Genomic DNA, 17894 nt, shown 5'->3' with positions numbered 1-17894 from the left:
TGTCTGCCTCTGCACGGGCAGTGCGCCGACCGCACGCCCTTCCACTAACGCGAATGTATCATTTTCACATTTGGAAAAAATTTTGCATATAAAAGTGTGCCGCGTTAATAAATTGTTTCTCTAGTGTAATTATAACTGTTTAATATACAAAATGTGCCTGAAAAGTTCATTGGTCTATTTTTATTTGGTAAGTATCATCAGAAAACAGGGATTTTATAATAAGATTTTTTAAAGTTTATATCAAATAAAAGTTTTGTTAGATTAAATCAATATAATTTATTTGTTGTATGATTACTTTTATTTCACACTGTTTTAAAATTAAAATTTATTTTTTATAATTTTTTTTATTAAGATAATTTTTTCCAATAACTTCATCATATATTTTAAAATAATAATGCCTTTTATTTAGAGTTTAAGTTTTATCGTATTTTTTTTTCATTTAACATGATAAGACTTTTTTAAACTGTACTACAGTTAGTTCATGTTTATCGAAATTCTATAAGGGTTTAAGCAAGTAAAACAAACAATCGTATCCTCTAAATTTATTGAAATTTAAGTGAAAATAGATAAGTTCTACTTTTTATGTCACATCTACATAAGAACTTTTATATTAAACATAGTTAGTAGCAGAAACAATTTTTCTTTAAAAATTATAAGCTTATCATAATTATATAAATTGTGTTGGTTACTACATAGAATTTCTATTGAATTTTAATTCACCATCTAGCTTCTGCTATATGGTTGACTGACTCATTGGCTATGCATTTGGAGCGAACGGTTCAGGGAGATAGGAAAAAAGGTATGAAACTGCGGGTGGAGTTATCATCAGTTTACTGTTATACACGCGTTCTTCTCTGTCTAAGCATTAACGTGTCATTAGTCAAAGGTTACTGACCGTGACTCTGTAGATACTATTACTTGCCAATCATGAAATTGCATCTCACAGATAATCTAGCTAAAAAAGGATATACTTTAAACGTCTTAGTATTAAAGCGTGGCAAGGTTTCTCTGTCGGTTTTGTGGTAAATCCGATTAAATGATTTTTTAACTTTGTAATATTTTTACAGTTTAATAAGCTTATAAGTTAAGGAGAATCCTTAACTTTATTGTCCTCGTTGTGATTGTAAATGAATACAAAATATTAAAATATATATATTTCTTTTATGTTCTATAATATGTATATGTATTTTATAGACTCACGAAGTAAAAACTAAGACTTATTTTAATCGTGTATTTTACAGAGATGTCAAAATTCAGGTTTAGCTCTAGTTATTTCAAGTTCTTAATTAAAAATACCGCTCATTTTAACCGGAAATAAAATTTACATATCATTTACATATTCTAAATGAATGACCAAAACGTCTGCACAAACCGCATATGCGCTAAATTTCCTGAGCAAATATCGTAAAATCCGTTATCATGACGCAGAGTTATCTTATTCTGTGGAATCCGGGGACCAAAAATGACGCCCAAGACGTGCCATCCATACAATGGACATCAGAGACCGCTAGACACTTTCGCTGCTTTTTCTTTATACTATTTTCACTTTTGTACATAACTATTACTCTACTCAGTAGAGACTTTGATACAGGAATAGTAATGAGATCGTAATCCTCTTGTCAATTCATTGCGCTAACAATTCCCACTATTGTTGAAGGAAATTACATAATTAGTTTCTTATACTAAAACTGTTTTAATATTTATTGTAATCTTCCCTTGTTTTGAAAGTCTTCATATTTAAATATTCCATTTATTCATCATATTTATTAACAATTGCTGTTAAAAACGTAGTAAATAAACTCCTAATATTTGTTTTTATTATCTTTGTTCGCCTTAACGTAGAGTGTGTTGTACTTTAGAGACATCACGAGTGACCTCATAATTTTTTCCCTTATCCGCTTCCCTCCAATCTATAGATATTAAGGTTGTTTGGAATTTTTCTCACATAAAATAAATATATTTTGTCGAGTCATCACTTAAGCCTATAATTACCCAGTTAAACAATTTAACTACGCCATAGTAACTTCTAACGAAACGTAAAGTAAATAAAATTATACGTGACTATAATAAATGTTAAGGTCAAAATATATAATAAAATTTAATAGATTTAGAAAGCAAAACAATAGCAATCACAAGGTGAGGTCGTAAACACACAAATTTAATTGTATACACTTGACACCCATCCGAGTTTCTAACAGTTCAATGACATGTCACATACACTTGACCCAGAAAACGACACTGGCACTTTCTTCTTGAGGGCCTTTACGATTCATTGCACATCACTAGCTTACTTTTTCCTTTCGGCAATATTAATATGTGTATTTTTTTTAAATTAAATTATAATTATTTTGAGGGAATAAGTCTAATTTAAAATGTCGAAAATGCATAATTTTATGGTTTATAATTTGAGAATGAATTCACAATAGCTTATACAAGATTTGTATAAATTATTTCAATGTTAAGTAAAAATAGACATACATAGATAATATATCTAAACAATAACAGAAATATAATAAATTACCTCGCCTTGGCTCTTCTTTAATAAAAATTATAAATCGTTTTTGTTTTAAAACAAATTGTGTTTTGAGAATCTAAGCTTTTACGCCATCTTCACGAAGCTTTTGCCCATTTTAGCACGGAAGTCTAGGACCAGTTATAGTAGATAGTTCAGTAAGGACAGGTACCCATTGTTTCGGGCGTGGAAACTTAACTTCGACAGAACTATGTTATTAGGCCACGGCACACATTCCGCCTGGTCACGATTACTTTTCGCGTGACTATCAAGTATCAATGCTTTATTGTTTTGTTTATACTTCAGGCTATTCTAACAAGAGATTGGACTTCCAATATTTAACTTTAAAATTACTGTTATTAAAAAGTTTTAAAGAGTTAATACTATTTTTTAATGTACTTAGAGAAGTAGGTAACTTTTTTATATCGACTTTTGCTATTAAATATTTTGTATTAATTATCTGTGTCACAAGTAAACTGAACAGTTATGAGTCTATAAAAAAATGTTAGTAAATCAAAGTCTGATTTTAAGAAATCAATCTGTTTTAAATTTCATATGTTTTATAATAATTGTGAATATCAGAGTAAATCATATTAGGTATTACATAATATATTCAGTAAAGCAGAAGCTCTCGTGGCACGTTACAGAGTTCCCTTTGTCGTCTTATTTTATAGGCATAATAAATAGTAACTGTATGGAGCAGCCGCGCTGTGGACAATTGCATTTTTTACATATTGCATTGCAAATTACTTAAATTAGTAAGATAATATAACAGAATATCCTCAAAATTGTTAAAAAAGTGTAGAACAGGGTATGTACATATACCCGCATTTATAGCAATATGCGAGATACCGCAAACTAATGAAGCTTAAAAAAATATTGCAGTCGTTATTTTTTCTTGTTTGTATCAGATTTATTTTGCGTGTTATTTTATCATACAATTTAATAAATATTTGGTAAAGTGTGATTTCCTGGTAAATTATATTATGAATATTTAGATACTATATTCTATACTTTCTATTTGAGTCACTATATCGTATGACTCACGAATTATAATAAGGAAATAATCTCTCATTTTCTTTTAATAACTATACACATGTAAATCAAATCTTTATTTAAAAGTTAAGTTGCAAATTTAATCCTAATTTTATGGCATTTATTTCACTTTTACCATTATTTAAATTGATTATGATCGACAATTTTACGCTCAATCTGGTAAGCGAATGAAACAGTAAAGAATTATACAAAGATAGTAAATTTCTTACGCACTACAAGAATTTCAGTCAGTCATTCATATACACTTATCGTATTGCCTCTAATGGTATTAATCTAAATTCAAGATAATCTCATTATCAGTGTACCGTTAGATAGATATTAAGAAACACGATAAACTAAGCGGAAGCGTTTTTTTTGTTTGATTTGGTTAGCTGCCCGAGCAAATAAGACAAATGTCGAGTTGATTACCGTAGAGATTTTACACATATATAGATAGACAAAGTAGAATATAAATTTATAATATACCTACCTTTTTTAATGTCTAAATCATTATAACTTAAATTCAGTTAAAATTTAATTTTGGCGTATGTATGATATATGACTGACTGTGATATATGTTCGTTGTAGTTTTACTGAAAATGAATTACAATTAATTAATATTTTCATGTCTTCGCTCTGGTACCAAGTCAAAAGCGCGGTGTTGAGTACCGCCACTCAACGTGCAATACCTCGATTTCGGCAAATACCCTTGAATAAGGGACTAGGTACCATCTACCAGAGCTTTAAGTAATTGAACCTATCATGTCATGTGATTAATTATTTTTTTTGTAGGATGACTTACTGTTTTAAGATCATATAATTTTTTTTTTGTATTTTTCAACTTAGGCTTTAATTTTATTTTCCAGGCGACTGTGGCAGTATGTGTAGTGGGTGACTGTGGACCTAAACTGAAATATGCGTGGGGAGATGCGCTTCAAGACACAGACTGTCCTGGTCCTGATGGCACACCATATCCTAGGTAAATAAAATTTAGTGTAACTAGTGAACAATAATCATTAAAAGGACAAATTTAATCAAAAAAATACAATAACGTTGTCATAGTTTTTTAAAGTCGCGCGAATTGTGGAAAATGTACAGAAACATCGCCATTATGTGGCATTATGCACCCGTTTTCATTGTTTTTATTTGCTTTAACAAATACACAACAAAACAAATGACCACAAAATAAACTATGAAATAGGACATTAATTTGTCGGCTTCTATTAATGATGTTTACTTACTACGTATGTACCTACATATATTAGAAAATTTATTTATACATCTTTATTTCATACAAAAATTAACCATATTTCGTAACTTATAGGGTTTATTTTACAAAAAAATATCTCCTGCTAGCAAATTGAGTCAACCGGTTCGATAAGTTGGACAGAACGCGCTCGTACTGGTCCACGGGCGAGGGAGACGCTTCAGCTTGTGAATATTAGTATTTGTCCGATCGGTAAAGCTCGGTGATTCTCGTTTAATGCCGACGACGTCATGTATGGCCGCTGCGCAGAGGTTAGTTCGCGTCAAGCGTCACGATAGGTTTATACGCGTAATAACGCGTTATTACTTAGGAAGTCTTTTAATAAGCAAATGTTTGTATAAGTGCATTATTTAAATAGTTTACTGTAAGTTATTATAATGTCGGAGGATAGTACAGAAGTCTCTGTGGAAACTATGTCTGGAAACGATGTAGATCGGGAGGAATTTTATCGCCGAGTTCACGTACTATTGGGCAATAAAACAGGGCAAAACGCGTTTATACTGACAGCTGCAAGGTACAGTCGACTACTTCAGCAAGTTAAAGACGCTAAAATGAAAACTAAAAAAGAACCTGCCGATTATAGACGTGTGAAAAGATATGATATTATTTCAACTCCAAAAGGTGAAAGACTTGTTATGTCTGGCGTGGAGGGGAAGAAAACAAGACAACTTTTTGTTGCAATGGAAGACATTTATGACATTATACGCGAGTACCATTTAAAAATGAATCATGCCGGTAGAACGCGTTTAATGTATGCTATAAAGCCAAAATACAAAAATATTACGACAGAAATTGTCATGCTTTACTTGTCACTATGTAAAGGTTGTAAAAATAAAGTCGTCAAGCGTAGTAGGATCTATACGCTTTCGGATATGCCGGACAGAAAAGATGAAGAAAATGTGTCCAATACTGACATCACGCAGAAAGCAGTTACAGATCCTTTAGAATCTGATAATCAAGTTTATATGTCCGAAAGCGATGTGACGAATATAGAAGATACTAAAATATATCCAGAACTGTTTTCCAGAGGACAAATGGACATATTGGATGTCTCGACGGTCTCTCGAGATAATTATAAGTATTTAATGGTTTACAGAAACTTTATAACAAAATTTATTCATCTGAAGGCTTTAAGGAGTATCAATATAGATGAATCTGTCGATGCTTTGTTGGAAATTTTTCTGACATTTGGTGCCCCAAATATATTGCAATCAAAAAACGGAATATCCGTAACTAAACAAATATGTAGAAGAATGTACTCTATGTTTCCTGAAATTAAAGTTGTAACTGGTGATGCTGCACAAAATAAATATAGTTTTAAAGGACAGTCTAATGAAGATATACTTAAACTCCTACGCGATTGGTGCACAGATAATAAGTCGCAAATGTGGTATAGTGGCATCAAATACGTTCAATACATTTTGAATAACACATTTAACGTTGATATTTATCGTACTCCGAGTGAGTCCGTTTTCGGGTATAATCCAAAAAGGGGAATAGCTACATTTATGGGTAAAAACGAGTACGATCATATTATTACCGAAGAAGATTTAAAAATAGCTTTAGAAGAGAAGGAATCGGGAAAAAATCCCGATCAGTTGTTGCTAGAAGAATCATTAATACCGTCCTGTAGCTTTATCAAATTGGAAAAAGTTGCTAATGACGATGAAGGTATGGATGACGATGATACCTCGATTAACATTAAAATAACATAAATAATAAATTAAATCAAAATATATATCTTTTATTAAACCTATCAATATGATGGTACGTAAAAAGTAAACTATTGTTTATTATACAGTTAAAACAAAAAAAGAGCTAGCAAGTGCAGCTATAGGAAATTCGAGTCCCGTTAATTTCGATGTAAGCGTTTATCCTCGTTTTACACATTCGTGAGAGATTTCCCATTTCACCGTTAAACCTGAATTGTTTTATGTAATTTCATCTGCAATTTCAAAATTAGCACCATTTCCTTTTGTGTAGGTTCAGTTAGGGCGTGGGATAATTGTTTTTGCGCCATCTATTGGTAATTGCTGAAAATAATGTCTAACGTCTGTCTGGTAATAGCTAAGTATACGCTTGTGCTCGATTTGTGGCCAATCTCTATTAACTCCGGTAGATGTCAGAAATTAGCAAACATTCTCTGTAGTGATTGATTAGAAAGTTACTTTATATGGCGGTCTGTAAGCTGAGAAATATAACGATTAGGTACTTAATTATTATAAAAAAGCCTTTTTTTTATGGAGGGAGATATATTTCTTTTGATTCAATAGGAATATGGACTTTTTTCTTCCTCAGTCATTTGTTATAGAAAAACATGTAGGTATAAGATAAAACACGTAAAACGTAAAGTATCTAAGATGTATGACCACTACGAGTATAAACGTGTAACGTTGTGGGTTCGATTCCCATTCCAGAAAATGAAATATTTAATACATATATTCATTTCTTATTTTACTTTGATTCTTCTTAGATTTCAATTACTATTTGTAAAGCGAAAAACTACACTATTTATTTTTAACCTTTTGTTTCTAGGCATCTCGTAAACCGAGCACTAAAATCTTCATGGGGACAGACGAGACAAGGTAGAATGGCGCGAGTACTCGACCCGGCTCTCATGAGACGGGCTTTATTGAACGCGCATGCAGGATATTCCGAGAGTGGAACAAAATCTTCGAGCGGAAATAGAACTGGTAAGGTTCTTGAAATATACTTATCAAGAAAACGTATAAAAATTTGAACGGGAATTGAACCAGCGCCTCTTTGGACGGTTTTCAAAGAGGGATATATCTTCCAAATGTGCTGGGTGGTACAATCTGACTTCAAATTCGATCCCACAGTTGTAACTTTAAGTCAAATATGCATCAATTCCGATTATGACCTTAATGGAGATAAGAGACAGCCTGCAATATTACTTAAGTAAATATATCGCACATTTTGAATTATATTGACCTTTTAAATATATCAAGTTTTGGAAAACGACAAATAAATATTTGTACAATTATGTTTTTGTGCAAAAATTAGGCTTAATAAACAATTTAGATGATGCAGTAGTAAATTCTATTTAAGTTAATTGTTGATTTATTTATCTATATATCTAAAGGTGCGATATAATCTTGACACTAAGTATACTCTAGAAGTCTAGATACTAAATAAGCTACTTTTACCTTAGTTTTTATTATACTATTCTACGTAACATTAAGAGAAGCTCATTTTGAAAACCGGCTCCTTATACTTGCATGCCACAAAGTTATTAAGCTTTTTATATAATTGCGAACAAAGTAATAAATAATGTTATTACAGTTCGTCCGTAATAACAGTAATTAATGTCAAAATTGACATAGCTATTTAAATTATGAGGGATATTTTGTATAATCTAATATATGTACCTAATAAAAGCCATTGAAATTGCGAGTTGATATTTAGTATTGAATAGCATTTGCTAGTATGTTTGTGAAAATAAAAATGTTTTCATTTGGTTTGTTATCCTAAGTCTTGGGGTAATTTGATATTTAAAAGATCGGTTTACTGTGATTTTAATGTAAAAATGTGTACAAAAGTGCCTAGTATAGGTGTATTTTCGTCAGTTGTTCTTAATAATGATAAAAAGATATTAAAATTATTATAATAAAAAAATAACGTCTACGAGAACCAAACAAGTAACCTTCTCTATTCCAAACAGTGTAAATAATTTTATATCTTAAAACAAACATGAGTATCTCAGTGCAAAAAATAATATAAGTATATTTGATATTAAACGAGTTCGTCGACCCATAATAAATATACATAATTGTAATGGTACGTCGAGCACTGCCCGAGTGGGTACCGTTTTCAAATGTAACATCTGATTCACCAGAATAATTATCACTAACTTGTTTAAAGATATTTCTTTTATCGTCGATATAGTGGTGCAGATGTTAAGTATCTTTTTTATTCGTATCTTATATCGGACGGACAGATTGACTGTGGGGACTAAATTGTTTTTTTAAAGATATTTACTTTATGCTAATTCCTAACTATGACTTCATTGGCGGTAATATTGGTTATGCTAAATTATATCCTAAAAAGAACAGTTCCCAAATTCTGCACCAGTGAACGCAGCAGAATTTGAGTTTTAAATGTTTTGTTGTCTTTGCAGCTTGGGTTGCATATAGAAGTAGCATGGCAAGGGCCTTCCATAGGCGAACTTCACACAAACGTTGTGGACCGACTCTAGTATTAATAATAATTTCTTTTTTTAGACTAAGGTATCGATAATGTTATATACACTTATATTCTACGTGGTTTTTATATAGCAACTTTAATATGATATTACAGCCCGCGCATCGGTAATGCCGGACCTGCCACCAGCTAATGTGAACTCGTGCGGGGGTTCCCGGTTGTGTCGGACGCGGTACAACACTACAGCCCCCATGTACGGCGTGTCCTTGACGTCGGGGCAGCCCGTCACTATTGTGCAGAAGTTCCCAGATTTGTTGCAGCAAGTTGTGTTTGAGGTTTGCGAGTGAGTATCTATTATTTTATATATCCATATTATTATAGCGTATAGCAGGGCAGGCAGAAGAAACCTACTGTTAAAACACTCCGTCCCCCGCTTTTTGTCCAGAACTATCGCGTAGTGACGAAACTCGACACAGCGCTTTGTCTTCTTACTAGAGCGAGGAAATGAAAATAATTCATTCCTTTGAGGGGAAATGGAACCCACAAACGTCGCTTTTACAGTCAAGGCAGTGCCTCTGTGCCATGATGGCTATTCCCAGCCTTCGCAATATCAACGCCAGATAAGTCACCATGACATCTACCTATTCGGAAAATTATAGTGTCAAAACAACATATTATACTATCGTGTGGAAATGTTTAAATTGGACAAGATAAATACAAGATACTGATTGGAATACACGTTGGAAGTAATGTGTTCGGGTCTTTTGTAATATAGTTCCCAGGATCCTTCTGCCAAAGATACTATATGCCAGATATATCTCGCATATAGCATGAATTAGCTTGAAGCTTAAAAAAGTGTATGTTAAGCTTAAAGAAGTGTTATAAATGATTTTTATTTGTTTTCAGATCAAGTGAGTGTTCAGTAGTACGTGGTACATGCACACAAACGTACGTTCCGTATTTGTTCCTCGTACTTCCCTTAGGGCCGGTAACACTGACTGGACAAGATTATGTATTAGTTGAATCCGGATGTGTTTGTAGGCCTAGTTTAGTTTAATTTAGTGGATTAGTTTAGTCATGAATTGATTTATTAGAGAAATTTAAATGTGATTTTTATTGGTTTTTTACCTTAAAATTAGTTTTTTTTATAAAGCAGGAGCTTGTCCAATTTATATGCCCAATTAATGAACGTCAGTTAAATTTTTTTATAATACAAATATTTCAGTAAACAATCTACGACTTTACCTTTTTGTGGCTGAAAAAAAACACAGTAATAAAAAAAGCAGTAATTTAAAAAATACTACGTAGTAAGGATACTATTATTAAATGTTAATATGAAAAATATAATAAATACATCAGACGCCAGGCATTTATTTTTATCGTAAGAATCAATATTATTATGTACCTATATAATAATTAGAAAATAACTGAGAAATATTAGTTTTTATCATTTATTTTGTAGTTACTATATTTTATTGTATACAGACTGAATATATAATTGTTAACTTATAATATTCTAATTTATTTTTATGTGTATGTATATTTATTACGTACTGTGACAAAGAGCAACGAATAAATAAATATAAAAATAAAAAAGACATAAAAAAAATTTTTATTTCAATTGTTTATTTCCATAATTATATATCGAAACCCTACATATTTTTAGCTACTTATTAATCGTTTTAATGGACGATTCAAAATTGATATAAAAGCTCTAGTCGAGTAAAGATTATTTTGATTTTGATTTTGATTAATTGTTATTCATAGACAGTAGTTATTTTTTTAATATCATCAAATATATTTTGATATGAAACTACGATATGTAATAGCAAAAACATATTCATAATTTTTTTTAAAAGTCCAATTACTTCTAAACGTAACACAAAAACCGTTTGTTATAGGTATATAGTACTGACGATGTGTCCTGTCCGACGTGAAGTTAGCCTTTCTGAACTTCTACTCATTGTAACTCGGGAAGAAAATAATAAAATAATATTGTATTTCCTAAAATAAAATATGCGTAGCCATCTACTACAGCTCTACTGGTCTACTACTACAGCTAACTTCAAGGCGGTCATAATACGTCGACTGTACTGTACTTGGTAGTATTTTTAATAGTTTAATAATTTTCTCTTAAATTGTCCTTCAAAAATTGAGTAAAAATTTGAATGAAGCGAAAATTTCCTAATGATATTTTTAACAACTAAAAAAATTTCTTAATGCCTTTTTTCTTGTTTGGTACGTAGAGGTTGACAACAAATATTAGACAGGTATATAAGTATTTAGTAAAACACAAAAAATAAATAATAAAAAATTTATTTAAATCATTTTACATTCAGTGGGACTTAGAATCGAAATCCTATGCTAATAGTTCGCAATAACACATCTAACTAAACTACGTTAACACTACAATTTGTATACAATTGGCAGTCTACGATATGTAACAAATAAAAAAATAAAAATTATTAAATATATATCGGTAACACGTGTATTATTTTTTATATTGAAAAAGTTCCTAGAAGCCAATTATAGACAATAACGTCATCACACTCGAAGGACCAACTTCTATTAAGCAATTGTTATGTTACTAAAGATGCACTTAGTGGAGAATGGAGTGTCTTAACACTAAATTCTATCTACCTCCTAGATAATTGAATATGAAAGAAAGCGATATCAATAAAGAAAAAATATTTTGAATTTGATTCTAATATTTTAAGTCTAAGTTGAACAATAAAAATAATAAATTGAAATATATTCGTGTTTGTTATTGTCGTAATTTTTATCCAAACGAAGTTGACTGATGAAGAGAAAATATAGCATTTAATTTTTAATAAAGACGTAGGAAGAAAAGTCGACAATCGACAGTAAAATATTTAGATTTTGGTCCTAATATGTAAGAGTGTATATTATATTCGGATTATTTATTCATAACGATAGTATTGCTGAGGCTGTTGTTGTTGTTGTTGTCTTTGAGCGAGTTGTTGCTGAATTTGGGGTTGATGCTGAATTTGGGGTTGGGGCTGCTGTTGCTGAATTTGAGGTTTGGGTGTGGGGATCTTTACTACGATGTCGGTGGGTTTACGTGAAACCTGTAAAGGTAGTATTAAATTAAAGAAAGAAGCTTTAAAACCTGCTCAAAATCTTGATTTTTTCTGTCAAGAAAGCTTTTTTTACATTGTAATGCAATTTCATAAAAGTAAAGCATCAATGTACATAATTTATTTTAATATCTCAGAGCATTGATTATGAATTAAAAAGCAAAATTTATAATAACTCACCTCAGCCCTAAAACCTTCTTTAGGGTCAGCAGTGTAAGTAACAGTTCTTACGAAGCCATCGCTGTCGACTACAGAGTAAGAGCCCTTGATGACGTCACCATCTCTTTGCTCCTTACGGTTCTGGTAGTTGGTGTATTGATCGTCGTTCACGTCGAAACCGAATTGGTAGGAAGGATTAGGCTGGAAATTAAATATTTTTATAAATAATTAAATTATGTTATTAATTATACCTAAACTAGTATCAATCAGTATTATATAACTAAAGTAATTAATGAATAACAAGAAACAACTTTGTGGGCATCTTAATTAAAGCAAATAATACTTGTAGGTATATATCTAATAGAAATACTTCCTTATATAGATCTCGTATAATACGATGTCGAGAAGTAGTTCAATTGCCCTATCAAACTATATGTCAGGGGTGTTCAAATGTATATAGAAGATGGAGAAAAACTACAATTATTACTTGATTGTTATAATTTTAGCTGTTTTTGCAAAAAAGTTGTGTATAATTGTAATGTATAACCAAAGAAGTTTTCGCTTATGCATGGTGTCCATAGCTCTATGTGACTAAGTAGTTTTTTATTTCTGTTATCTAATCTTTAAAAATTATTTATGAGTGCGGGCCATACTTTAAATAGCCCTGCGTTATATGAACGTGATAATCCAGTTTCGAGTGAAAGTCGATCTCGTTCCGATCCTGCGATAGCTGATCCATATATGTATGTACATTCATAGTTAATACTTGTATAGTTTATTTTGTAAGAACCCTTCTAATAAGGCACACTTTTAATCGAATGCACTCGTATTAAAGATTTGTGGCCATTAAAATTGCCTATTCTTGTCTTCTCCTGGCCCTGGGCTTCTGTAATGGAGAACTCAACTACTATATATTTACCATAATAAGGACATCATTAACAAATTATAAGCTTAATAATTTCGTGAAGAATAAATTTAGCAATGATTTAAATGATGTTGACGATTTTTTTTAACTTTCTAAGGGACGTATTAAAGGAGTTAGATATTTAAATACGGTTCATTAAACGTAAATCTTAGGACTTTCCTTTAGTATTGCTGTTTATTTCCTCTACAGAAGTAATTAATCAAGTTGTTTTACGCGTTAAACCGCTTTAGGCTTTTGACATGTATGTATGTTATAAGTATATAAAATCTATATGTATACGTATTTTCCTTCTATAAGGTCATTGATCTTTATAGGAACGGAATTAGCACTATATTTGTAACTTGTTAGCATTTTTATGTAAATGTGTTATAATATGTGTATGTATGTATATATATGTGTTATAACAATAGTGTAAATTCATAAAATTAAGTTACTTATTTTCACTATTTTATTTATTTATTGCCTACTTAGGAAGGAAACTTCCTCATTCTAAGGAAATGATCATAATATTAGCTTCTTACTACTTCCTTACGTTTAAATCTGACAAGAATTTATATGATGATACAATATGTTGTCATTGTATATTTTTTAACTTAACACTGTATACTGCACATAGCAGGTTAGGTAGATGAAACCTGGGCATCTACTTCCTGTTAAGGCACTTCCGTTTACTCTCCACCGAATCCTGGAGCCATTGTGAGTTAAGTTGTCAGAGTTAATAAATAAAAAAAAAAAAATTTCATTTACTCGAGTGGGAGTCGAAGCCACAACCTGTCGCCTTTACAGTCAAACACTTGTGCTCCTCCGCCACAACTGCCCCAACCGATATTCTTTTTTTTATTAAAATCTGTTTTGTATCACAAGATCCGTCTGCAAAACCACCTGCTTTATTGTATAACTCTAATGACTAGTTTTACTATAGTAGGAAGTATATAATTTTATACCTATTTTCCAATAACAATCAAATATATAGAGCCTTATATAAGTCCTACTTAAGCTTTTATTACACGTCTGTAAATTTTCTTTATATAGCCGTATTAACGATTGCGATTTGCAAGTTCTAATCTATACAGGAAAGTTGTAGGTAGTTGTATTTAAATTACAAGAACTCTCTTTACAAGAACTCTTGAAAAGTGAAGAACGGAGTAACTTAAAATTAGGTTCCCTCGACTTCCCAGCTATAAGTGGGATGCAGCGTGAATCTAAAAAAAAAGAAAGTATAAAATGTGAAACTCACGTCATAATCTTCTGGTTCGCGTTGTTGTGGCCTGTATTGGGGTTGCGCTTGTGCTTGGGGCTGGGGTTGGTATTGGGCTCTAGGCTGGTATTGCTCTTCTTGTACATTGTAGGGCTATAAAAATATATATATTTTGATTATATGTTTATTTAGCTGTATGGGAAGAGAGAAATAGAAGTTGTAAAGACTCTTCGTCCTCCCATTTTAAATAAAAAATGTGAGTGTAAACTTACAAGTCTGGCAGGTGCTTGCGCTGGTTGAGGTGCAGGTCGTGGTATGTGCTGTGCTTGTTGTTGACCGATGTACTGTCTCAGTAGATGCGGAGGAATGCCTTCATCTTGCTAAAAGCAAAGAAATAAATATTAGAAAATAAATTTATTTAAAAACTGCTAAAATAAAATAAACGAAAGAGTAAAAAAACGTAACACCATTTGGACGTAACGAATTTGAACCTGCACTTTTTGGATATTATTTAATTTATGAATACCATACCGTCGAAGAGGCTTACGTTCAAATTGCGCGACATACCGATTATAATACTTTTCTTATTTTTCTCTAAGTATGGACTAACACTTTTACTTAAATTTTACTTAAACTTACTTTTACTTAAATTTTTCTGCGTAATAGTTTGAGATATTATTCTGATAATTGACATGCAAGATACATATATAGCCAGGAAGAAAATTAATAAGTGGTAATACGAAAGTCATTGTCATGGGAATACTGGAAATTTATCAATGAATTATGTATTTATTTTAAATATCATATAACTATATATTATACTGCATACATTAAAATGATTTTTTACAATAATATACTTTACCTATACATCACAATAACATATAGTGATGTAAAAGTTCTTTTTATAACAATAAATATAAGCGGGCGAAGCCGCGGCTGAGCGCTAGTATGTACCTAAGTATTTAAAGCAAATGACTCATACAAAGGTTGAAGCTCAATAATCGAAATGAGTAATTATCTCACAGCCAGACTAAAGAGAGTAGGCCAAAGTTACACAAGTGTAACAAAGCGACCGGTTACGTGGTCGATTCGACTCGCTTTTTAAATCTTACACACGTTATGCAAATATGAACTCGGCATTTCCACTTGCATGCCTGATGCCTGCAATTTTCAATGTTGTGTTGCAATACAAAAGTGCCTTTTGATAGACAACAGATCGATTGTCGATTACGATTGTGTATCGTCAATTCGATTGTGAATCGATTCGTATCGCTAAATTATTATATTAAATTCTATTATTTGTATTATTTGCTTATTTTACTTGTAAACAATAAATTATATAACACTTACGATCAATTAACACAAATATACATACACTTCTCTATAAATAAATAATAAATAACACAAAAAATATGATTTTTTGCGGGAAAACGAAAAAAATTAGTGGTAGTTGGTGTTGTAATTAACCAGCTGTTACTACGCTATTACTTTCTATATTATATGAACTTAATTGCAGTCAAAAGGAACGTAATATGTCACGCTGCAGAGAACTGTGTTATTAGTTAATAATACGAGCTGTAAATTATTCAATTATATCGCGTTTAGTTATATAATCTGAAAATAACATTCACTAACACATTGCCTTTACTAAAGAAATAGCAAAATTACAATTAAGTATCTTTTTATTTTTTTCTTTTCTTAAGCATTTTTTTAGCCTAGGGCTTCTGTAGCAGGGTAGGCAGAGGGAGCCTAGTGTTAAAACCGCTAAATTATAGGCATTGGTTGTTAAGTAGTGGAATTTAACGCCGCGCTTTGCTTTGACACCAGAGCGAAGAAATGAAAATATTAAATATTGCGTGTGGTATTCACACACTTGTGTCCCTGCATCACGATTGGCCTTGTAAATATAAATTACTTTAATTATTTTAACATTGAAATGTGAGCAGAAAATAAATAAATATAAACAAAATTTATCATTATTTATTTTAAAATGAGTTTGTTAAAACTTTTATAATATGCAATAACAATACTTAAAATACCTGCTTTTTATTCAAAATTATAAAAGAAATTTTATTATTCTCAACTACGACACAGTTAAAGAATCAAAGTCGGCACTTGATTAATTTAATTTTTAAATTCATCTTTTTACAATCAATTATATCTACACAATATATTTATTTAACCTTATTTATCTAAATTATTTAATAAATAATTATAATTGACAGTTAAAACTTACTTGTTGCTGAATTTGATACTGTGGGGCTGCGACAGCGCACCCCAACACCGCCAATACGATACACTTACGAAACATTTCACGCACTTTTCTAATAAATTATTAATAAATTATTATTATTAATAATAATAATGTTTTCTAATAATGCACTACACACACGGTGGTACAACGTTTTGTATGATGCGTGTACAGACACTCTCACTTTATATACAGGCACCCCTTCTAAGTAGAGGGAGTATCGAGATTGTAATTCAAAAACTAGAGCATAAATGTTAGTATTCTCTTACTGGCTGATATGTATTTTTTTTATATGTATTTATGATATAAGTATTTTTTTCTTAATTGCTTATGTGTTTTAATTATCTATTGTTATAAGGGAATTTATTATCTGTGTGATATAAATATTATTTTCGATGCTTAATTTCTTCATGTTGTTAATTTTGCTGAAAAATTTTGCTTTTGCAAGGGAAGGCAGTTATTGTGACAGATCTGTAAAAAATTCAAATTGAAATTTCGATAGTTTTAATTTGGTTTCTCTTAAGGGAAGTTGTTTTTTTTACAAAAACAAAAGTTATTTGGTTTTAATTACACAATAGTCAATATTATTTATTTTTCTTGAGGTGTATAAGATTTCGATATAGATGTCGATCTCGCTGAAACTAAATATGTACCTAAATAAAAGAACAACTAATTATTGTATTATATGTTTAGTTACGTGTTAGAAATTTTATTAAAAGTAATATAGACGTAGTAGAACGCTGTCTGTAGGTATTTTAAGATAAATCTAAAACAAATCGTCCATTCTTAACTCTTATTAGCGATTAGACAAGACGTTAGCATATACGAGTATGTCATTGTTATAGGTGTCGTGACTTGAATTTAGTTAATAGCTGTTGAATGTCTCGATGTGAACCCAAGCATTTGTTACGGCCACCACGCCTAATTCTGAAATAAGAGGCCGCGACCTACATTCATTCATAAATTATACCTGAAATATCCTTTCTTTTATTATCTTTACGGTTGCAATTTCAGTTGCAATTATATAATTTTCAACGTTTTACTTGAAAATATTTTTAATTTATGCTAAGAAATAACGTCATAATTATCTCTTAAATTTTGAAACTAAAAAATACTCCATTTTTAGAAGTGTGAGGTAATTTTGGCGCAGTGTGATTAGCATCTGACTGTAAACACGATGGTTGGCGGTACGATGTCCACTCGGGGGAATTATATTCTAATTATTTAAATTTACCCGCTAGGTCAAGTATTCAGTTTTCCAATACATAAAAGCTTATTTGGTTTGTTT

At 31.0% G+C, this 17894-nt stretch overlaps 3 protein-coding genes across 3 annotated transcripts; 2 read left to right on the top strand and 1 right to left on the bottom strand.

The window, feature by feature from the left end:
- The first annotated feature begins 14 nt into the window (after positions 1-14).
- LOC146532826 (uncharacterized) lies at positions 15-10584 on the top strand. Its single transcript, XM_085196693.1, has 5 exons — positions 15-187; positions 4414-4526; positions 7350-7507; positions 9132-9318; positions 9882-10584. The coding sequence occupies exons 1-5, from the start codon at positions 152-154 to the stop codon at positions 10030-10032; spliced, it is 645 nt and encodes a 214-aa protein (XP_085052819.1). The 5' UTR covers positions 15-151; the 3' UTR covers positions 10033-10584.
- Positions 4831-6550, top strand: LOC146532827 (KRAB domain-containing protein 2-like). Its single transcript, XM_085196691.1, has one exon. It carries the CDS (start codon positions 5192-5194, stop codon positions 6527-6529), a length of 1338 nt encoding a protein of 445 aa, XP_085052817.1. The 5' UTR covers positions 4831-5191; the 3' UTR covers positions 6530-6550.
- A 691-nt stretch (positions 10585-11275) lies between the features above and the next one.
- On the bottom strand, positions 11276-16772 carry LOC146532825 (uncharacterized). Its single transcript, XM_085196692.1, has 5 exons — positions 16592-16772; positions 14628-14735; positions 14395-14508; positions 12254-12433; positions 11276-12064 (listed from the first exon to the last, which is right to left on the bottom strand). Exons 1-5 carry the CDS (start codon positions 16664-16666, stop codon positions 11897-11899), a joined length of 645 nt encoding a protein of 214 aa, XP_085052818.1. The 5' UTR covers positions 16667-16772; the 3' UTR covers positions 11276-11896.
- Between the last annotated feature and the right edge of the window lie 1122 nt (positions 16773-17894).

This window comes from Heliconius melpomene, chromosome 13 (assembly GCF_056956725.1).
Source record: "Heliconius melpomene rosina isolate 202511_hmr_F chromosome 13, ASM5695672v1, whole genome shotgun sequence".
Lineage (NCBI taxonomy): Eukaryota > Metazoa > Arthropoda > Insecta > Lepidoptera > Nymphalidae > Heliconius > Heliconius melpomene.
The sequence above is the reverse complement of the archived record's forward strand: the minus strand, read 5'-3'. Positions and strand labels throughout refer to the sequence as shown.

Excerpts from the sequence above, each read along its gene's own strand:
- LOC146532825 (XM_085196692.1), bottom strand. The coding sequence starts at position 16,666 with ATGTTTCGTAAGTGTATCGTATTGGCGGTGTTGGGGTGCGCTGTCGCA. Across the intron at positions 14,736-16,591 it reads AGTATCAAATTCAGCAACAA|CAAGATGAAGGCATTCCTCC; the intron begins GTAAGTTTTAAC and ends CTTTGCTTTTAG. Across the intron at positions 12,065-12,253 it reads AAGAAGGTTTTAGGGCTGAG|GTTTCACGTAAACCCACCGA; the intron begins GTGAGTTATTAT and ends CTACCTTTACAG.
- LOC146532827 (XM_085196691.1), top strand. The coding sequence starts at position 5,192 with ATGTCGGAGGATAGTACAGAAGTCTCTGTGGAAACTATGTCTGGAAAC.
- LOC146532826 (XM_085196693.1), top strand. The coding sequence starts at position 152 with ATGTGCCTGAAAAGTTCATTGGTCTATTTTTATTTG. Across the intron at positions 7,508-9,131 it reads TTCGAGCGGAAATAGAACTG|CCCGCGCATCGGTAATGCCG; the intron begins GTAAGGTTCTTG and ends ATGATATTACAG. Across the intron at positions 9,319-9,881 it reads GTTGTGTTTGAGGTTTGCGA|ATCAAGTGAGTGTTCAGTAG; the intron begins GTGAGTATCTAT and ends ATTTGTTTTCAG.